We start from the raw sequence: 14913 nt of genomic DNA, 5'->3' as shown, positions 1-14913 counted from the left end.
GGTGCTGGTCTTCTATGAAGCCAGGTGGTCTTCACTGAACGGCAGCTGGGTCTTACAATCATATTAAACTGTCTTATGCTTATGTCATCTACTTCATCCTTTGTTATCTACGTTGCTTGACAGCACCTCTACAGAATCAGGTCTATCCCAAGATATTTTGCCACCTGAGGCAAAGGACGTAATGCCATTTTCGCTTCCTCTCTCCCTCCCCCACTCTACTCCATGTACAGAAGCTCACTGCACTATGAGGAAGCGAAACCCCTTACACCATCACTGGTCATGGGAAAGCTTTCTCCACCAAGTTGAAGGCTGGGTCTTATTGAGTGGTGCAGGCCAGACTTTGCAACAAACCTAGCTTTGTCTTCCAAAAGAGGAGAAAGAGTTTAGAAACAATAGTTAGGGAATGGCAACTGCTGTCTGAGATAGTTGCCCCTTTATGCCTAATGGTAGGGCCGCCCCTATTGTTTGGCAGATACGCTGTCTAGGAAACTAACTTGGATAGTTCTTCTTCACAAGCTGGAAGGTTCAACCAGAGAGTAAAAATGAGACATTCTTAGATATATTACCTTTATTTGGAGTATGCTCTTCAAGGACATTTTCAAGAGAACTGTACAACATGTACATTCTATATATTTCCAGTCTTGATGCAACCTCTTCCTTGCACACACATGCACACGCATACACACACAAAATCCTTCCCTAAAACCTCACCAAACTTTTTTCTAATACTGCTGCAGTTTTAGCCATGCAGATTTTGGCACCTATCCTTCTTTTATCTCTTGCTCTTCCACTACTGCCCTGCTTTGAAAGTATAAAAAGACCTAAAATTAAAATATTATACAGCAAAAAAAAATATCCCCAAGTGAGTTTAACACTGGACCAGCTGGGAAAAAAGCAGCAGTTTCTGGAACACTCCATGGTTCATCCATCGTTATAAAGCTGAATAGGATTCTGCTTTCCTTCCCTGCCCACAACCAGAGGGCACCCGCATTCACATATTAAATAGAATATCAAACAAACGAAAAAGCTACATGTAAACTTTGCTGGAGATATATATATTTATATACATATATAAATCTTTTTAAAAGTTCAAGTAAAGAAAATACACCAGGTACTTTCCTGATGTGCTACCAATAAAACAAAATCAAGTCCAATGTAGTATATTGGTTTTTGGGTAGAGCTGGTTAAACTAGCCACATCATACTATTCCTCAAAGCAGTGGTTCTCAACCTTGGGTCCCTAGATGTTCCTGGACTAAAACTCCCAAAAGCCTTCACTATGAGTTGTGCTGGCCAGGGAGTTGTAGTCCAAGAACATCTGGAGAGCCAAGGTTGGGAACCATTGCCTTAAAGGGATGGTGGGCTAGCAATGCAGTTTAAAAAATAAATAAGAATAAGAAAAACCAAATAGACCCGAATGTCTCCAGGTCACTGCTATGTTTCCAAATTTGGAAGCCGGAAAATTTTGGCTTTCCAATGCCTTTCTGTCTCATGAAATCACCCCATGGGAAGCTTGAGAGAATTGTTAAAAAGAGCAAAAGCATCTATTTTCTGGCTCCTAAATGCAGGAGTTGGCAATATGTGGCTCTCACGAGGATGCTGGACTGTAACGCTTGTCCATCCCTAAGCTAGCATTCCCAGGGTGAAGGATGATCATCCGGAGGGCCACAAATGGTGTTCTTAAATACACAAACCCTCCTAGCTTCGAGGAGGACAAATCTAACAAAACAGCAACCTTCTCCAGCTGCTTTCTGGTGGTTCTGCTTCCCCAATTTTTGGCCTTGCTTCCCTTCCAGCCACCCCAGGGCTTAAATGAACAGCTGCTGGCCTGCAAGCATTTGCTTCTGAGACTTCGTAACTCTTGTGCAAGCCTAGGATTTAAAAAATGACTGCGGTGTCAGCAGATCCTGGAAGTTAGGCAGGCACACCGAAGGGATGAACGGTCTGTGGGACACATGGTCAGAGAAAGGATTTGATTTTTTCCCATGACAAGGCTGCACAGAGGCCTGACTCTCAAAACGCTTCCAGGGCTACACTTGACAAGTTAAAAAAAAATAATAGAGATTAAAAATTGGCTATTGGCCATAAGCCCCTATCACTTCTCTCTGTGTGTGCACATGCACACACATGCATCCACACACTCTTGTCAGCTGAGCCGTTCAATATGTAACTTAAAGATTAAATACCCATTGCAACATCCTCATTTTATACTAGGTCACGATTGCCTGCAAGGCTGTCTGTTTTTCTCACACCATCACAGAACCTAGAATTGTCGGTTACAGTACCTCATTAAAAAAAAAAAGTACCATTGTTTCCAGCAGGTCATCCCCCATCCCAGTTCCCCAATTCTTAAGTGGCCAGAGAGTTGCAGCGATAGCAGTTCCATTTTTTTCTTATCACTGTTCAGTCATTTTCAGCACTGAGTAAGCATTATACAGTTCTTCATACAATGTCTGGACATTGTTGCTGATTCAAGAAGGCACCCTCGTATTTGCACCTGAGTTTTGTAACGAGCAGGCAGCTCTCCTCCCGGCTCTTCTTGCCTGAAAGAGAATGGATGGAGCTCTTCCTTCCATGCAGTGCTCAGAACCTTGGCCCCTGCCAGCTGCAAACCTGTGGGATACAGGATTTCCCTCACCACAGCAACCAAGAGTTAAACATAATGGATGAGAGGGAGGCAGCTGGGCACGATATTGCTCCATTTTTCGGTCCAATTTATATCATCATACTGGTAAACGAAGTGGGGGAAAGTGAAGAAAAAAAATGTCCAGATGTAACTGGAAAAGTCCTGGCTTTTTCTGGGGTACAGAAACCAGCTAATTCCAGTGAAAAAAAGAGGAATGCGCTCTTTACATTGAACAGCAAAGGATGGGGAGGGCGGACTGCTGGGTTTTCTTTCCAATGTTCTCTGCCGTTATTCCAGTCACTTTCCCCCCATTTCTTTTCTTTTCTAGCAGTGGTAGATGTCCTTGTCAGATGTCGGCACCTTGGCTTCGGTATCCCAGATGTTGTCGTAACTGAAGTCACTCTGGAAACTCTGGAGCTCCGCATAATCGTGGTAGGCAGAGTCCACCCTTTCCCGTCCGCTTTTCGGGAGGTCGTAGTTTCCTATGCTTTCATCTACAGATGGGGGGAAAAGCTTTAATACATCTCCATGTAAACAGATGAAGCTGCCTCTTACGGGGAGACCCGCACCCATATGAGACCCACGTCTTTGCTCTCTGACCTATGAACAGCAACGTTTCCAATGACAAAGTTTCCCCTCTTGGTGCACTTGCTCCCTTAAGGAAACCCATTCATCCCTCCTCCTCCTCCTTCCCATTTTTAGACATGCTCTAAAAAACATTCCCATCCTGGACAGGCTTTTAATGAGCAGGTTTCTTCTCTGTTAGTCTAACAGACAGGAGCAGGGCTAACAGGTGGGTGTTGCCAGAAAGCAGATGAGCTAAAAACTGGAGAAAACTCCCATGCGGTGAGGTCTGTTAAGCAGTAAAAACTGACTGTCTGGGGGAGGCTGGTGGACTTTCCTCCACAGAGGCCAAAATGGTCCGGGGTGGCTACCTGATAAGGATGCGACATCGTAGATCTTATGCTGGGAGGTGAGTTGAACTAAGTGATCTCCAAGGCCCCATTGGTGTACGTGGCCAATTCATTTTTGCTACTTTTTAAACTGGCTCCCTAAGAGTTATTTATGCTGCTTTCCTTTACTGCTTAATTCCTCTAACTTAAAAAATAAAATTCAAATATGGAAAGTATTAAGTCCATCTTCCTATCCAAATCCATCATTTTGTACCTTTGACCCAGTGCCCTCCCTTCCCCTTCTAGCTCGCAGTGGTTCTCAAGCAGAGTCACATTCCCCTTGGCTTCTTACTCAAGAGGAGAACTTCCACCTGAAAAACGTGGTTCCTGTCACTGAATTACCACCCATCTCCAGAAGCTGTCATATTGCTTCATCTTCGCCCTGAGCTGCTTATGGTAATGCACTTAAGCTTTCTGATCTTCGACCAGAATCCTTTCCCACACCTTCAGTGGAGAAAAGAACAGACAGAAAGTCGTAGAGCAGCACCGGATGAAAGTCCCACAGTGGCCGTTGAAAGGCCCACAAATGGATTGAATGGAAAGAAAGCACTCCAGCCCTGAAATATTCTATTGCACTGATGACAGTCTTCTCCTTTAAGGATGCACTGGCATCATAGCTGTTGGTTGGCTTCGGTTTTGATAATCTCTCTGCCTGGCATTGGCCACTTAACTGCATCACCACCGTCTCTTCTTTTTCACACTTAGGATAGGAACAGATCCTAATGGGGCCCAGGAAAATAGGCCTCTCTCCTGCTTGAGGGACTCACCTGAAGTCATCAAGGACGGCGTTGGAAGTTCTTCCCTGTCCCTTGATAAGGTGCTCTGATCAGATGGGAAAAGACAGGAGAACAAGGCAAAGAGAGGTGTCACAAAAGCCACAAAAAGGGAGTTCCGTTGTACTGGCTTTCCCACAAAGGCCCATGGCTAACGATCTAGTTAAGGGCTTGTTCCAGCCTGTCCCCTCTCCTCGTTAGGTCTGTCCTCCTACTAGATCAGATGAAAAAAATGTTACTTTGTAAAAAGACAACAAGAGTTCCAGGGGACGCGGAGAGGAGCCACATCTGGTTTCCCACACTGGCCAACCTGGTAGATCAGGGCTGCCCCTGCCTCCCACCCACTCACACACTTACGGCCTTTTAATCAGAGTTATACTGCACAGCTTCTGACACTTGCTTTTTATTTAGTGACAGGCCCTCCTCCTTTTGATGACCTCTCTGGAACTTGAAAGAATGCACCCCACAATTTTTTAATTTTTTTTTTTTACTTAAAAACATCCAGCCTGGCACCTGAAAGGGCTTGTTGTGCCCTCTTGGAGGCATGTGGGTCATTTTTCTCTTGATTTGTCCCCATCATCAAGTAGGAATTTTAAAATAAAATAGTATTAAGCTCAAGGACCTGGCTGGAAAGCCCTGTGGTTCTGGTATCTGGCTGCAGAGCCAGAGGTTGGAAGTTCGATTCCCCCCACTGTGCCTCATGGGAGAAGAGCCAGCCTGGGTAGCCTTGAGCCAGCGGCACCGTCCCCAGAGTAAGCTCCGAAGAAGGGAACAGTAAACCATCGCTGAGTATTCTCTACCTTGAAAACCCTGGAAAGGGCTACCATAAGTCAGAATTGACATGACCGCATGCAATTCTTATTATCAGGCTTTTTTCTTTCTTTCCTAAAAGAGGAAAGAACTGTGTATCAGTTCTTTCTAACTTTAATCTGCAAGAGGGAGGTACTTCAACTGGAGGACCAGGGTGCACATGGGGACTACAGCTCAGAAACGACTCCTCTCACTGTATGCATGCCTACGAAGCCAAACACCCCAGTCAACAGCAATAATGTCAGCTCTCTGATGTTTCCAGCAGGAGATTCTGGGACTAAATATGCACAGGACGCCATATCATGCTTTTCTGTGGCTAGAAAAATCCACAAATGCTTTGAAGAAGATTTGAAACATCACTTACTGTGGTCAGATAATCCATGTCAGGAGGAGGCATCACTGAAAAATTAAAAGTAGTAGGACTGCATCTCTGAGCCGCCGCTGGCTCTCGCCAGTGGTGGCCAGGTAGTGGCTGGCAGCTCTTCTTTTGCACCGGAGGATGATGGGTGATGGGAACAGAGACTGGCATGGCAGGGTAGCCATTCAGCTGCTCCAAAGAAGACCGTCGGTGGCATCTCGTGAACTTTGAAAGAAAGGAAAATATGCCTGGGTGTAACTAGTGTAACCAGGGAAAAACAAGCCTTCTGTAACCATGTCTTTTATCAGGGTTATTTCAGAGTTGCAAGGAGGCCACTAGTCCTGATCAAAGTTGGGGAGCTGGAATGGGGTCCCTTAGATGGGGCCCCATGAGTAGCCATGCCCATGATGTCATCAGCAGCCAAACCCTCCAATGTCTTAGGCTTCCCAGCCAAAAGTGTGGGTGAAGTTATTCCTTGGAGAATCAGCCTTGCCTCCTGCTGTTCCTCCTCCTCCCCATGTAAGGAAGGCATCAGGGAAGCATAACCACATAATCTCATTGCCAGTGCTTCCAAGGCCACCTTGAACGCACTTCCTGGGAAGAGGGCTGGAAAGCACCCCCACTCATTTATTTATTTATTTATTTATTTGATTTATACCCCGCCTATCTGGTCCGCACGGACCACTCTAGGCGGCTAACAGCCATAAAAATAATATAAAACAACGAAAACAGACAATTCTAAAAAGAAAGAAGGCACTACATTAAATCATATAATACACAAAGCAAAAGCAAAAACAAAGAGGGGGGTCAAGAGGAGAATGATGGAAAGGCCTGCCGGAACAACCATGTTTTTAATTGCTTCTTGAAGACACCCAGCGAGGGAGACCTGCGGATCACAGGAGGTAAGTTGTTCCAGAGGCGAGGAGCCACCGCCGAGAAGGCCCGATTTCTTGTCTTCTCCATCCGGGCCTCCCTCGGCGTTAGGCTCCTCAACCTCACCTCCTGGCTCGAGCGAGTGACACGGGTAGATCTTGGCGGGAGAAGGCGTTCCGCCAAGTATCGAGGCCCTAAACCGTTTAGGGCTTTATACGTGAGCATCAACACTTTGAAGTCGATGCGGAAGCGGATGGGCAGCCAGTGCAAGGCGGCCAGAGTGGGTGAAATATGTTGGTATTTTTTCACACCGCTGATTAATCTGGCCGCCGCATTCTGCACCACCTGTAGCTTCCGCAGCAACCCCAAAGGTAGCCCCACGTAGAGCGCATTACAGTGGTCTAATCTGGAGATTACGAGCGCATGTACCAAGGTGGTGAGAGCCCCCACATCAAGGTAGGGTCGCAGCTGGGCTATCCGCCTAAGATGAAAAAAGGCGGTACGGACCACCGACGCCACTTGGGACTCCATAGTGAGCGCCGGGTCCAGGTGGATCCCCAAGCTGCGGACCACATCCCTGACGGGCAGGGTCACCCCCCCAAAAGAGAGGGGGTTTCCCAAATCCCGAACTGCGGGGGCGCCCACCCTCAGCACCTCCGTCTTGTCCAGGTTCAGCCTAAGCCCGTTCTCCTGCATCCATTGCAGTACAGTCTCCAGGCAGCGCTGAAGGGACGGAACGGCATCTCCTGTGGTTGGCAAAAAGGAGATATAGAGCTGGGTGTCATCAGCATATTGATGACACTTGGCTCCACACCCCCTGATGACCTCGCCCAGCGGCCTCATATAGATGTTAAACAGCATTGGGGAGATAATCGACCCCTGCGGAACCCCACAATTGAGGATCCACGGGGCCGAGACACTCTCCCCAAGCTGAACTCTCTGAGGACGGTCCTCCAAGAAGGAACGGAGCCAGGACAATGCCAGGCCGCCTATTCCCAACTCGGAGAGCCTCCCCAGGAGGATACCGTGGTCAATGGTATCGAAGGCCGCTGAGATATCAAGGAGGACCAACAGAGACACTTTGCCCCTGTCGGCCTCCCTCAATAGGTCATCACACAGGGCGACCAGTGCCGTCTCCGTACCGTGGCGCGGCCTGAAGCCCGACTGGAATGGATCCAGGGCATCTGTTTCATCCAGGAGTGCCTGCAGCTGATCGGCCACCACCCTCTCCACCACTTTGCTTAGGAAAGAAACATTGGCGACGGGCCTGTAATTGCCAATTTCGTCCGCCGCCAAACTAGGTTTCTTCCTGATGGGCCTAATGAGTGTATCCTTCAGGGCAGATGGAAATCTGCCCTCAAGGAAAGACCCATTAATTATAACCGTGGCCCATTCCGTTGTTAAAGGCCTGGCTGATTTGATTAGCCAGGCCGGGCAAGGGTCCAAGGAGGAGGTGGTGGCACGGCAGCGATCAAGCACCCTGGCCACAGTGTCAGGCGTAACAGGCTGAAAGGTATCAAGAATCACCGGGCAAGACGGAGCGCTGGACATCTCTGCTCGACTCACTGTGTTCAAAAAAGGAGAGAGGTCCCGGCGGATGGCCTCCACTTTTGATTTAAAAAATGCTGCAAATTGGTCTGGCGAAAAACTAGAGGGAGGCCCGTCGCTCAGACCAACTCCGGATAGGTCGCGTACTATACGGAATAACTCCGCCTGCTGGTTGGAGGCTTCGCTTATCCGGTTAGCGAAGTATGCTCGACTGGCAGCCTTTACCTTAGCCAGGTAAAGGTTAGTAGCGACCTTAACAGCTATCCAATTCCAATCCGTCGGGTCCTTTCTCCATTTGCGCTCTAGCCGTCTCCTGACCCGCCTCAATGCCCGGAGCTCCTGGTTAAACCAAGGTGCCGGACGATCTCTGCGGCGGAGAGGGCGTTTAGGAGCGATCGTGTCTGCAGCCCTAGCCGCGGCTGAGAACCAGCCATCAACCAGAGCGTCGACAGGAGCTTGTTCCTCACTTGGTAAAGAAAAAGAGGAGAACAGCTGGCTGCCAGTCCTCGCTTCCAGAAGCTGGCAGAGCATTCAGCTGTGAACTTGCCAGCTCCTGGAAATGCCAGCTGAGAACTGGACTAAAGGATATTCTAATAACCTCTTCTCTTGCAAATATAAGAGCTGTTATCTCCGATCTGATTAGGGATAACAGATCCCTGCAAGGAAGGGTGGGGCTTTAAGGAGGGGAGGGACTTCAGAAAGGGAAGTATTCTTCTACAGTCCAGTGTTGGACTTCTGTACAGCACTGCACTGGACACCTTGGCCTCCCCCTCAAAGCTTTACCCCCTATTTCATGCATGCAGTACCTCTTCCATGAACTTGGAATCTGCTGCCCCATGGGAAGAAGGAGAATTGGGTGTATAGGGATCAGCATACATGGGGGAACAAGACAGGGGTGTTCTCTCCACATTCTGGGATGCGGTGCAATTCTCACTTCTTGACAAGTTCCATTGTTTCAGCTATGGAGGAGGGAAAAAGACTCACACTTAAAATGAAGTCTTGACTGCTTTAGAATGAGCTGTTAAAGCTGATCAGTACCATACAGTTGTGAAACTATGATACAAACACTAAAAGGGAGGAATTGACCTTCTATATCCTGCTGGAATTTCCTAGCCCTACCTTGAAATGGCGGTGTGTGAACCCAGGGATTTTCCCATTCAGCACAGCCAGTTTCCTACCACTGAGCAACAGTCCTTCTTTTGAATTTAAAGCGTATCCTAAAAATTTTTCAATCTTTATGACTGTCATTTCTTTAGGTAACCTCTGGATAACTTGGTGGTTGCAGAGCCAGAGGCTGGGAGTTCAGTTCCCTGCTGAACGATCCACAGGGTTCCCATTTGGCTTTGCACTTCTAAGATTATTATTGTGCAACTGACATGGTAGAACTCACTGCCAGAAGATGAAAAATGGCCCCGTGACAAGGGCCATGAGTTCACCTGGTTTCTTTGCATTGTTGCTAATATTGACACGTTGGAAAGACCTCTGAATGGCTACTTTGCCATAACTGGCACATGGAAATGCCCACATTCTGAGATAATACACCCTGGATTCTAGAGCTTGTAATAGTGACCTTTACAGACTACAAGAGCAAGAATTGCCTGTGCTTGCAGATTACAAAAGAAATCCAAAACACAGAAAGAAATTAAAAACCACTATGTCAGACTCTAAAGTGCCAAATGATCTAACCTTATTGCTAGCAAGAATGGCAGAGCTGGAAGGGACCCTATGGATCATCAAGTCCAGCCCCTGTCTAGGAGCCCCAGTGGGGAATCGGACTCCCAACCTCTTGACTCCGCAGACAGAGGTGTAAACCAATGAGCTCTTCAGCTGTGCCCCCCTCCCCAGCCTCATCATCTACTACCCAATCCTTTGTACAGTGCTTGTTCTGAGGCAATGTTTTTCCAGAGAACTATGGGGTATGGGATGATGGGCTTTCCCTCTATTTTAACGTCATCTGCTGATTGCTTACGTTGTTCACATCCAGGTGCAGTGGGGGAACAGAGGGGTGTTGCTGTTGGGCCAGGGCTGCATACGGCTCATTGTACACTGGAGACAAGACTTCTCCCTTGGAGTGTTCGGGGATGAGTTGGAAATGGTTCCTCTCAGAGTCCTGAGTGTTGGGTGGGGGCGGCTGGGGCGCTGGGGCTCCCTTCCCTTTAGACTTCCGAGAACTTCCTTTTCTTTTCAGTTCAGATTTTGTCACCCCTGTAGATACTGGGTTTCCTGGACACTGGCATAAAAAGGAAGAGGATAAGAGGAATGAATGACTCTATCATCAAACACTGGCTTTGAGTTATTTGCATTTACCTCCAGTGGGCACTTTAAAAGAAAAACCTGAAACGAGATGACTGCATGTAGGCCAGCATCAATATTTATTAATCAGAATCCAATTGTGCCTTTATACCATGACTTGGCATGCAACTAAGAACATGAACAGCAGCCCTCTAGTTAGCAACGATCACTGCCATAATTTACTCAGCTATACTTATTTCATCATAAATCCACAACAGGATTCGGGCCATTGCATTTTCACTCTGTCTTTCCACTTCACAAAACACTGCTCGGCCTATTTGAAAGTGTGCAGAAGAGTGAGTGAAGGGAGGGGAAAGTACAGATTAAGAAACAATCCATGTAAAGCTTGGTCAAGACTACTGCTTTGAATTAATCTCAGAAACCAGCTGAGGACCAATAATGTTGATCCCAAAACTGGAGTCACACAGACAACATGCTTAGCTCTGCTCAGGAATCCAGAAGCTGCATTCTGGACCAGTTATAGTTTCTGAACACTCTTCAATGGATGCTCCATGAAAAATATAATACAGTAGTCTAGCCCAGAAGCAACTGGAGTCTATGAATAAAGGACCCACCATATGCCTGCACTAAGAATTATGCTCAGAGTGGTGCCTCTCCTGACCACAGGAATCATCCATATTAAGAAAGATTTTCTTCATATTCACTTTCCAAAACTCCTACTTACGTGGACGAGTTGAGGTAGAGGACCATCAGCTATCTGGTTATCTGGCATCACCCTGAATGACTGCTTCTCGGCAAGGGAGCCCGTACTGTTCTGAGAGTGGTGGGTGGAGGCCACCCCCTTCCCTCCTGATGCCCAGGAGTTTGTTCGGCCATCAGACGTGAGTGAACCTCTCCCACTCCCTGAGAACTAAATGAATGCACAAGGGAAAGAAGAAGAGAAGAGGGAAATCACTAAGGTTTATTAAGAATGGCAAGGCTGAAGTTGATTTCCACTGTGCTAAAAACAGCTGGATATAGACAATGGGGACCCAGGTTCAAATCCTAAGTAGATATGCAGATCTCCAACCATATTCCAAAAATCTCTAAGAATCTTGAGGTAGCTGAAGATTTAATGAACTGTCAGCTGCTGAAAAGTACGATAGAAATGATGCATAACATCAGGCTTTTCAGCATAATCAGTCCCGTTCTCCTATTCTTGGTCACAAGTTGATGGGACCAAGAAACAGGACAGGGCCGTAAAACCTTTGGGGACATCTCAGTTCTCTGTGGCTCCCACAGAATACCTGGCCATGAAAAAATGGCTACTGCTTTTTCAGAGTTCTTACAACTGTCCTTTATAGTAGGTCAGAATAACCTCTTCTCATATTGCTAATGGGAAATTGAGTCTGAGAAGCAGTTTGTGGACCAAGTCTCCCTACAGAGATCATGGTAGAAGCAGGACTTGAGAAGGGCTTGGGGCTTGATGGTTGTCAGCTGGAGGGAGCAGGAGCAGGCTAAATAAACTGGCTTAAAATCCAGTAAAGGTCCAGTATGCCATTGGGTGTAATTCTTGCCTCCATATGATATCCACACCACAAGCAACCCTATTTAGTCTGGCTCCTTTAAGAAGAGGGGGAAAATCTCCAGCCTTGCCCCCTCCTGTCTTTTCCTGCTTCTGGGTGGAAGATTTCATATTTTTTTCCTTTTAATTCTCTAGGTTTAGTGCATAAGCACTGCCCTAATTTTTTAAAAATCGTTTTGCTTCCTCCCTCTGCTCTGTGGAGGAGCAGAGGAAGAAAGTTTTCAGTTTCACTCTTGAATTTAAGTTTTTGATTTCCCTCTTTAATTGCCCAATTTCCCCATACCATTAAAAGTTTAAGATGTGTGCTTAATCCACTGCATTAAAAAAAAAAATAGAAATGTTGAATCTCACCTGAGCATGGTGTGGTGGATTTGGTCTTGAAAAGCTCTCTGATCCAGAAAGAGAGGAATCAGCGTTGTGGAACTGAGCTGTGTTGAGACAGTAGAGCCATTCTTTATAGTCTTCATAGCTGGGGCAAATCACCCGAATGGAGTTGATTAATCGGCCTGCAAAGAGCAGCAGTCACATCTGATGGATTTCACAACAGCAACAAACCAAAACAAAATGTGCACACCTAAATCATGGTTAGGAGCTCCCTTATTGACACAGTATTTTGACTGGCAGTGGCTCACAGAGACTGCTAAATTCATGTCCAAATTTCCCCTTTTAAAAGCCAATTCTCTTCTCTTAAAGGAAATCCCTTTTGAACATTTCTAAGAATTATTTTAAAGATTGTTACCTTCTATTAGAAAAGAGGTTTTCTGGTTTTCTTCAAAATGCACTTGGATTGCATTAAGGGGCAGTTCTCCCTGTTGGCAGTAAAAATCAGAATGAGAAGATTTGGTGTGAGGGGGATGAAATATACAGACGGGGCTCCCATTTCCAGGTTTAAACATAAATATTGTAGAAAAAGACAGATTTGAAATCAAGGACTTGCGTGTGGTGAACTAAAAACTGCTGTGAGATGTTTCAGCAAGCATTTTTTTTTTAATTTTGCTTTATGTTTCCGGCCACAACTGATACAAAACAGGAGAAAAGTGCTGATTTTTTTTTGTTGTTTACAACACAATCCTGTACATTTTTATTTGGACGTAAATCTCACTGAGCTATTTACTATATAAGTAGATTTAGAATTGCTGACAACCATCTCACTGTGTTCCACTTGTTAATAACCCTTGATTCATATAACATATCCTGCTTAGGTTTACCTGAAGGCAAATCTCACTGAGTTCAGTGGGTCTTGCTCCCAGAAATCTGACTACGGGATTACAGCTTGAATTGCTTGCTTCTCAGCACACCTAAAGAGTGGGTTACTGGGTTCAGTAACTCCTTTATCAGATCACTAAAAAGCAACAAAGGGAGTGAGTTTCTTAGTTGTTTAGCTTTTTTTTTTCAGGCTCAGATGATATAAAACAGGGAGGTTGTGGATGCAGTGTATAGTCCAGAAAACCTGGCTAGATATAATAGTTATAATTTTGGTCATTAAAAAATATATATATGATTTTATATTTCAAATTGGGCTGGCTGGATAACTCAGTGGTTGCAGAGGCAGAGGTTGGGAGTTTGATTCCCCACTGGGCCTCCTTTGAGAAGAGCCAGCCTGTGTAGCCTTGGGCAAGCTGCACAGTCCCCAGGGTGCTCCCTGAAGAAAGGGATGGGAAATTATTTTTTATGTATTCTCTATCCTGAAAAAAGATAGCTATGTCAGAATTGACACAGTGTCTGATTCTGTTCTATTCCATTTTATATTATGGAACACACCAGACTTGGACTATTATTGAATTTTATGATGTAACTGATATTTTAATATCCAAAAGATGAGAGAACTGGGAAGCCTTGAATTTTACAGATTTCTACGTCTTTAGGTTTTTCACAACCCCCGCTATAACAACTTGAAGCTGATGCCGTAATGCCAAACAATTCCATGACCCCAAGGACTTTGCTCTCTGAGAGATCACTGTAATCCACCCCCTGAACTTCAGAAAGTCTCTAAATTTGTTTGCTCTCTTAAATAATTTGCTCAAGATATAGCGGTGGATTCAGTTTGATTTTCCAAGTGACCTCGAGAAGGTGAGGATCCCTGTGAGGAACAAAGTTCTGCTCTGAACAAAGAGCAGACAAAATTTAAAGGTGTATTGTAGGCGTGTGGGTGCACAAGAGGGTGAAAGGAGGTGAAAGGGCAAATGCGGGGGAGGGATATATGGGTTAGTCTCCTCTTCAGAAAGGGTCTAATACCTAAAGTACTCATAAACATGTCCTGCTGATGGGATCTCCAACAGGCATGGGGTAACCAGAACACCTGACTAGGTAGCCTTTGGTTTGATCCATCAAGACTCTTCATATGCATTTCACAAGTTAGAGGGAGCCTAGTCACTAAAACAGTTTTGAGTAACTGGGTCTGTAATGCAGTCTCTCTCTCTCACACACACACACACACACATATTCAGGTTTTGATGTTCTGAGTCTACCTGAAACCCGCCTAGTAGCTAGGAGAGAAAATAGCTGTCTCGGCTGTATTGCAAAGTATTTGAGGCTGGTTTGGTTTCGAATGTGCAATTAAGAGCCATTAGCTTTACAAAATGCCTACACAATCATATATTCATGACCGCTGATCCAGCGGCCTGCATTTCTGAGCTCTTGTCATACAGGGCAGATGGCAAGGGAAACTGTCTCAATGAACGACTGTACTTTCCAATTAACCACAATCCTACTGCTCACAGAGATAACATCTTGAACCGCATAGCTAGTATTCAGCTGACTAAAAAGCCTGCTTTAGAATAAGTGTGTGTGTGTGGGGGGGGAAGAGTTAGAGATGATTTTGGTTTCCCCCCCCCCCTTGCTCCATTTCCTCATTCTTCCTTTCACAGGCCACACACCCTCGCATGGAGCTGCTTGTTGAGCAACAGGAGCAGGGACAGGCACCCTCTTTTTAGTGGACGAAACTTGCAGAGTGGCTCGCTCTGTCCAGATGTTACCCAAGGGATGCTTAAGTACCCAACTCCTGGTGTGCATTAGTGGCACATCTTCTTTCTAATGCTCATCCCTCTCCCTGTGTCTACAAAGCAGCCAAATAAAGAGAGAGGCTACAAAATCTGTGCTTCTAGTTTTCTGCGCTAGAGCCTGGGGTGGGCAAGAGAAATGGGTGCCCGCTGACCC

At 46.0% G+C, this 14913-nt stretch overlaps 1 protein-coding gene across 1 annotated transcript in view; it reads right to left on the bottom strand.

Moving 5' to 3' along the window:
- Positions 1-550: 550 nt before the first annotated feature.
- PLEKHN1 (pleckstrin homology domain containing N1) overlaps positions 551-14913 on the bottom strand; it is a 45942-nt gene continuing 31579 nt past the window's right edge. Inside the window, exons 9-16 of the mRNA XM_020781993.3 lie at positions 12497-12566; positions 12109-12263; positions 10918-11103; positions 9910-10170; positions 8747-8899; positions 5526-5744; positions 4346-4400; positions 551-3119 (exon numbers count right to left, since the gene is read on the bottom strand). Coding sequence (XP_020637652.3) covers positions 2950-3119; positions 4346-4400; positions 5526-5744; positions 8747-8899; positions 9910-10170; positions 10918-11103; positions 12109-12263; positions 12497-12566 — 1269 coding nt within the window. The 3' untranslated portion in view covers positions 551-2949. The remainder of the gene's footprint in view (positions 3120-4345; positions 4401-5525; positions 5745-8746; positions 8900-9909; positions 10171-10917; positions 11104-12108; positions 12264-12496; positions 12567-14913) is intronic.

Source organism: Pogona vitticeps, chromosome 7 (assembly GCF_051106095.1).
Source record: "Pogona vitticeps strain Pit_001003342236 chromosome 7, PviZW2.1, whole genome shotgun sequence".
Classification (NCBI taxonomy): Eukaryota; Metazoa; Chordata; class Lepidosauria; order Squamata; family Agamidae; genus Pogona; species Pogona vitticeps.
Note: the sequence above shows the minus strand (reverse complement) of the source record. Positions and strands in the feature narration are given on the sequence as shown.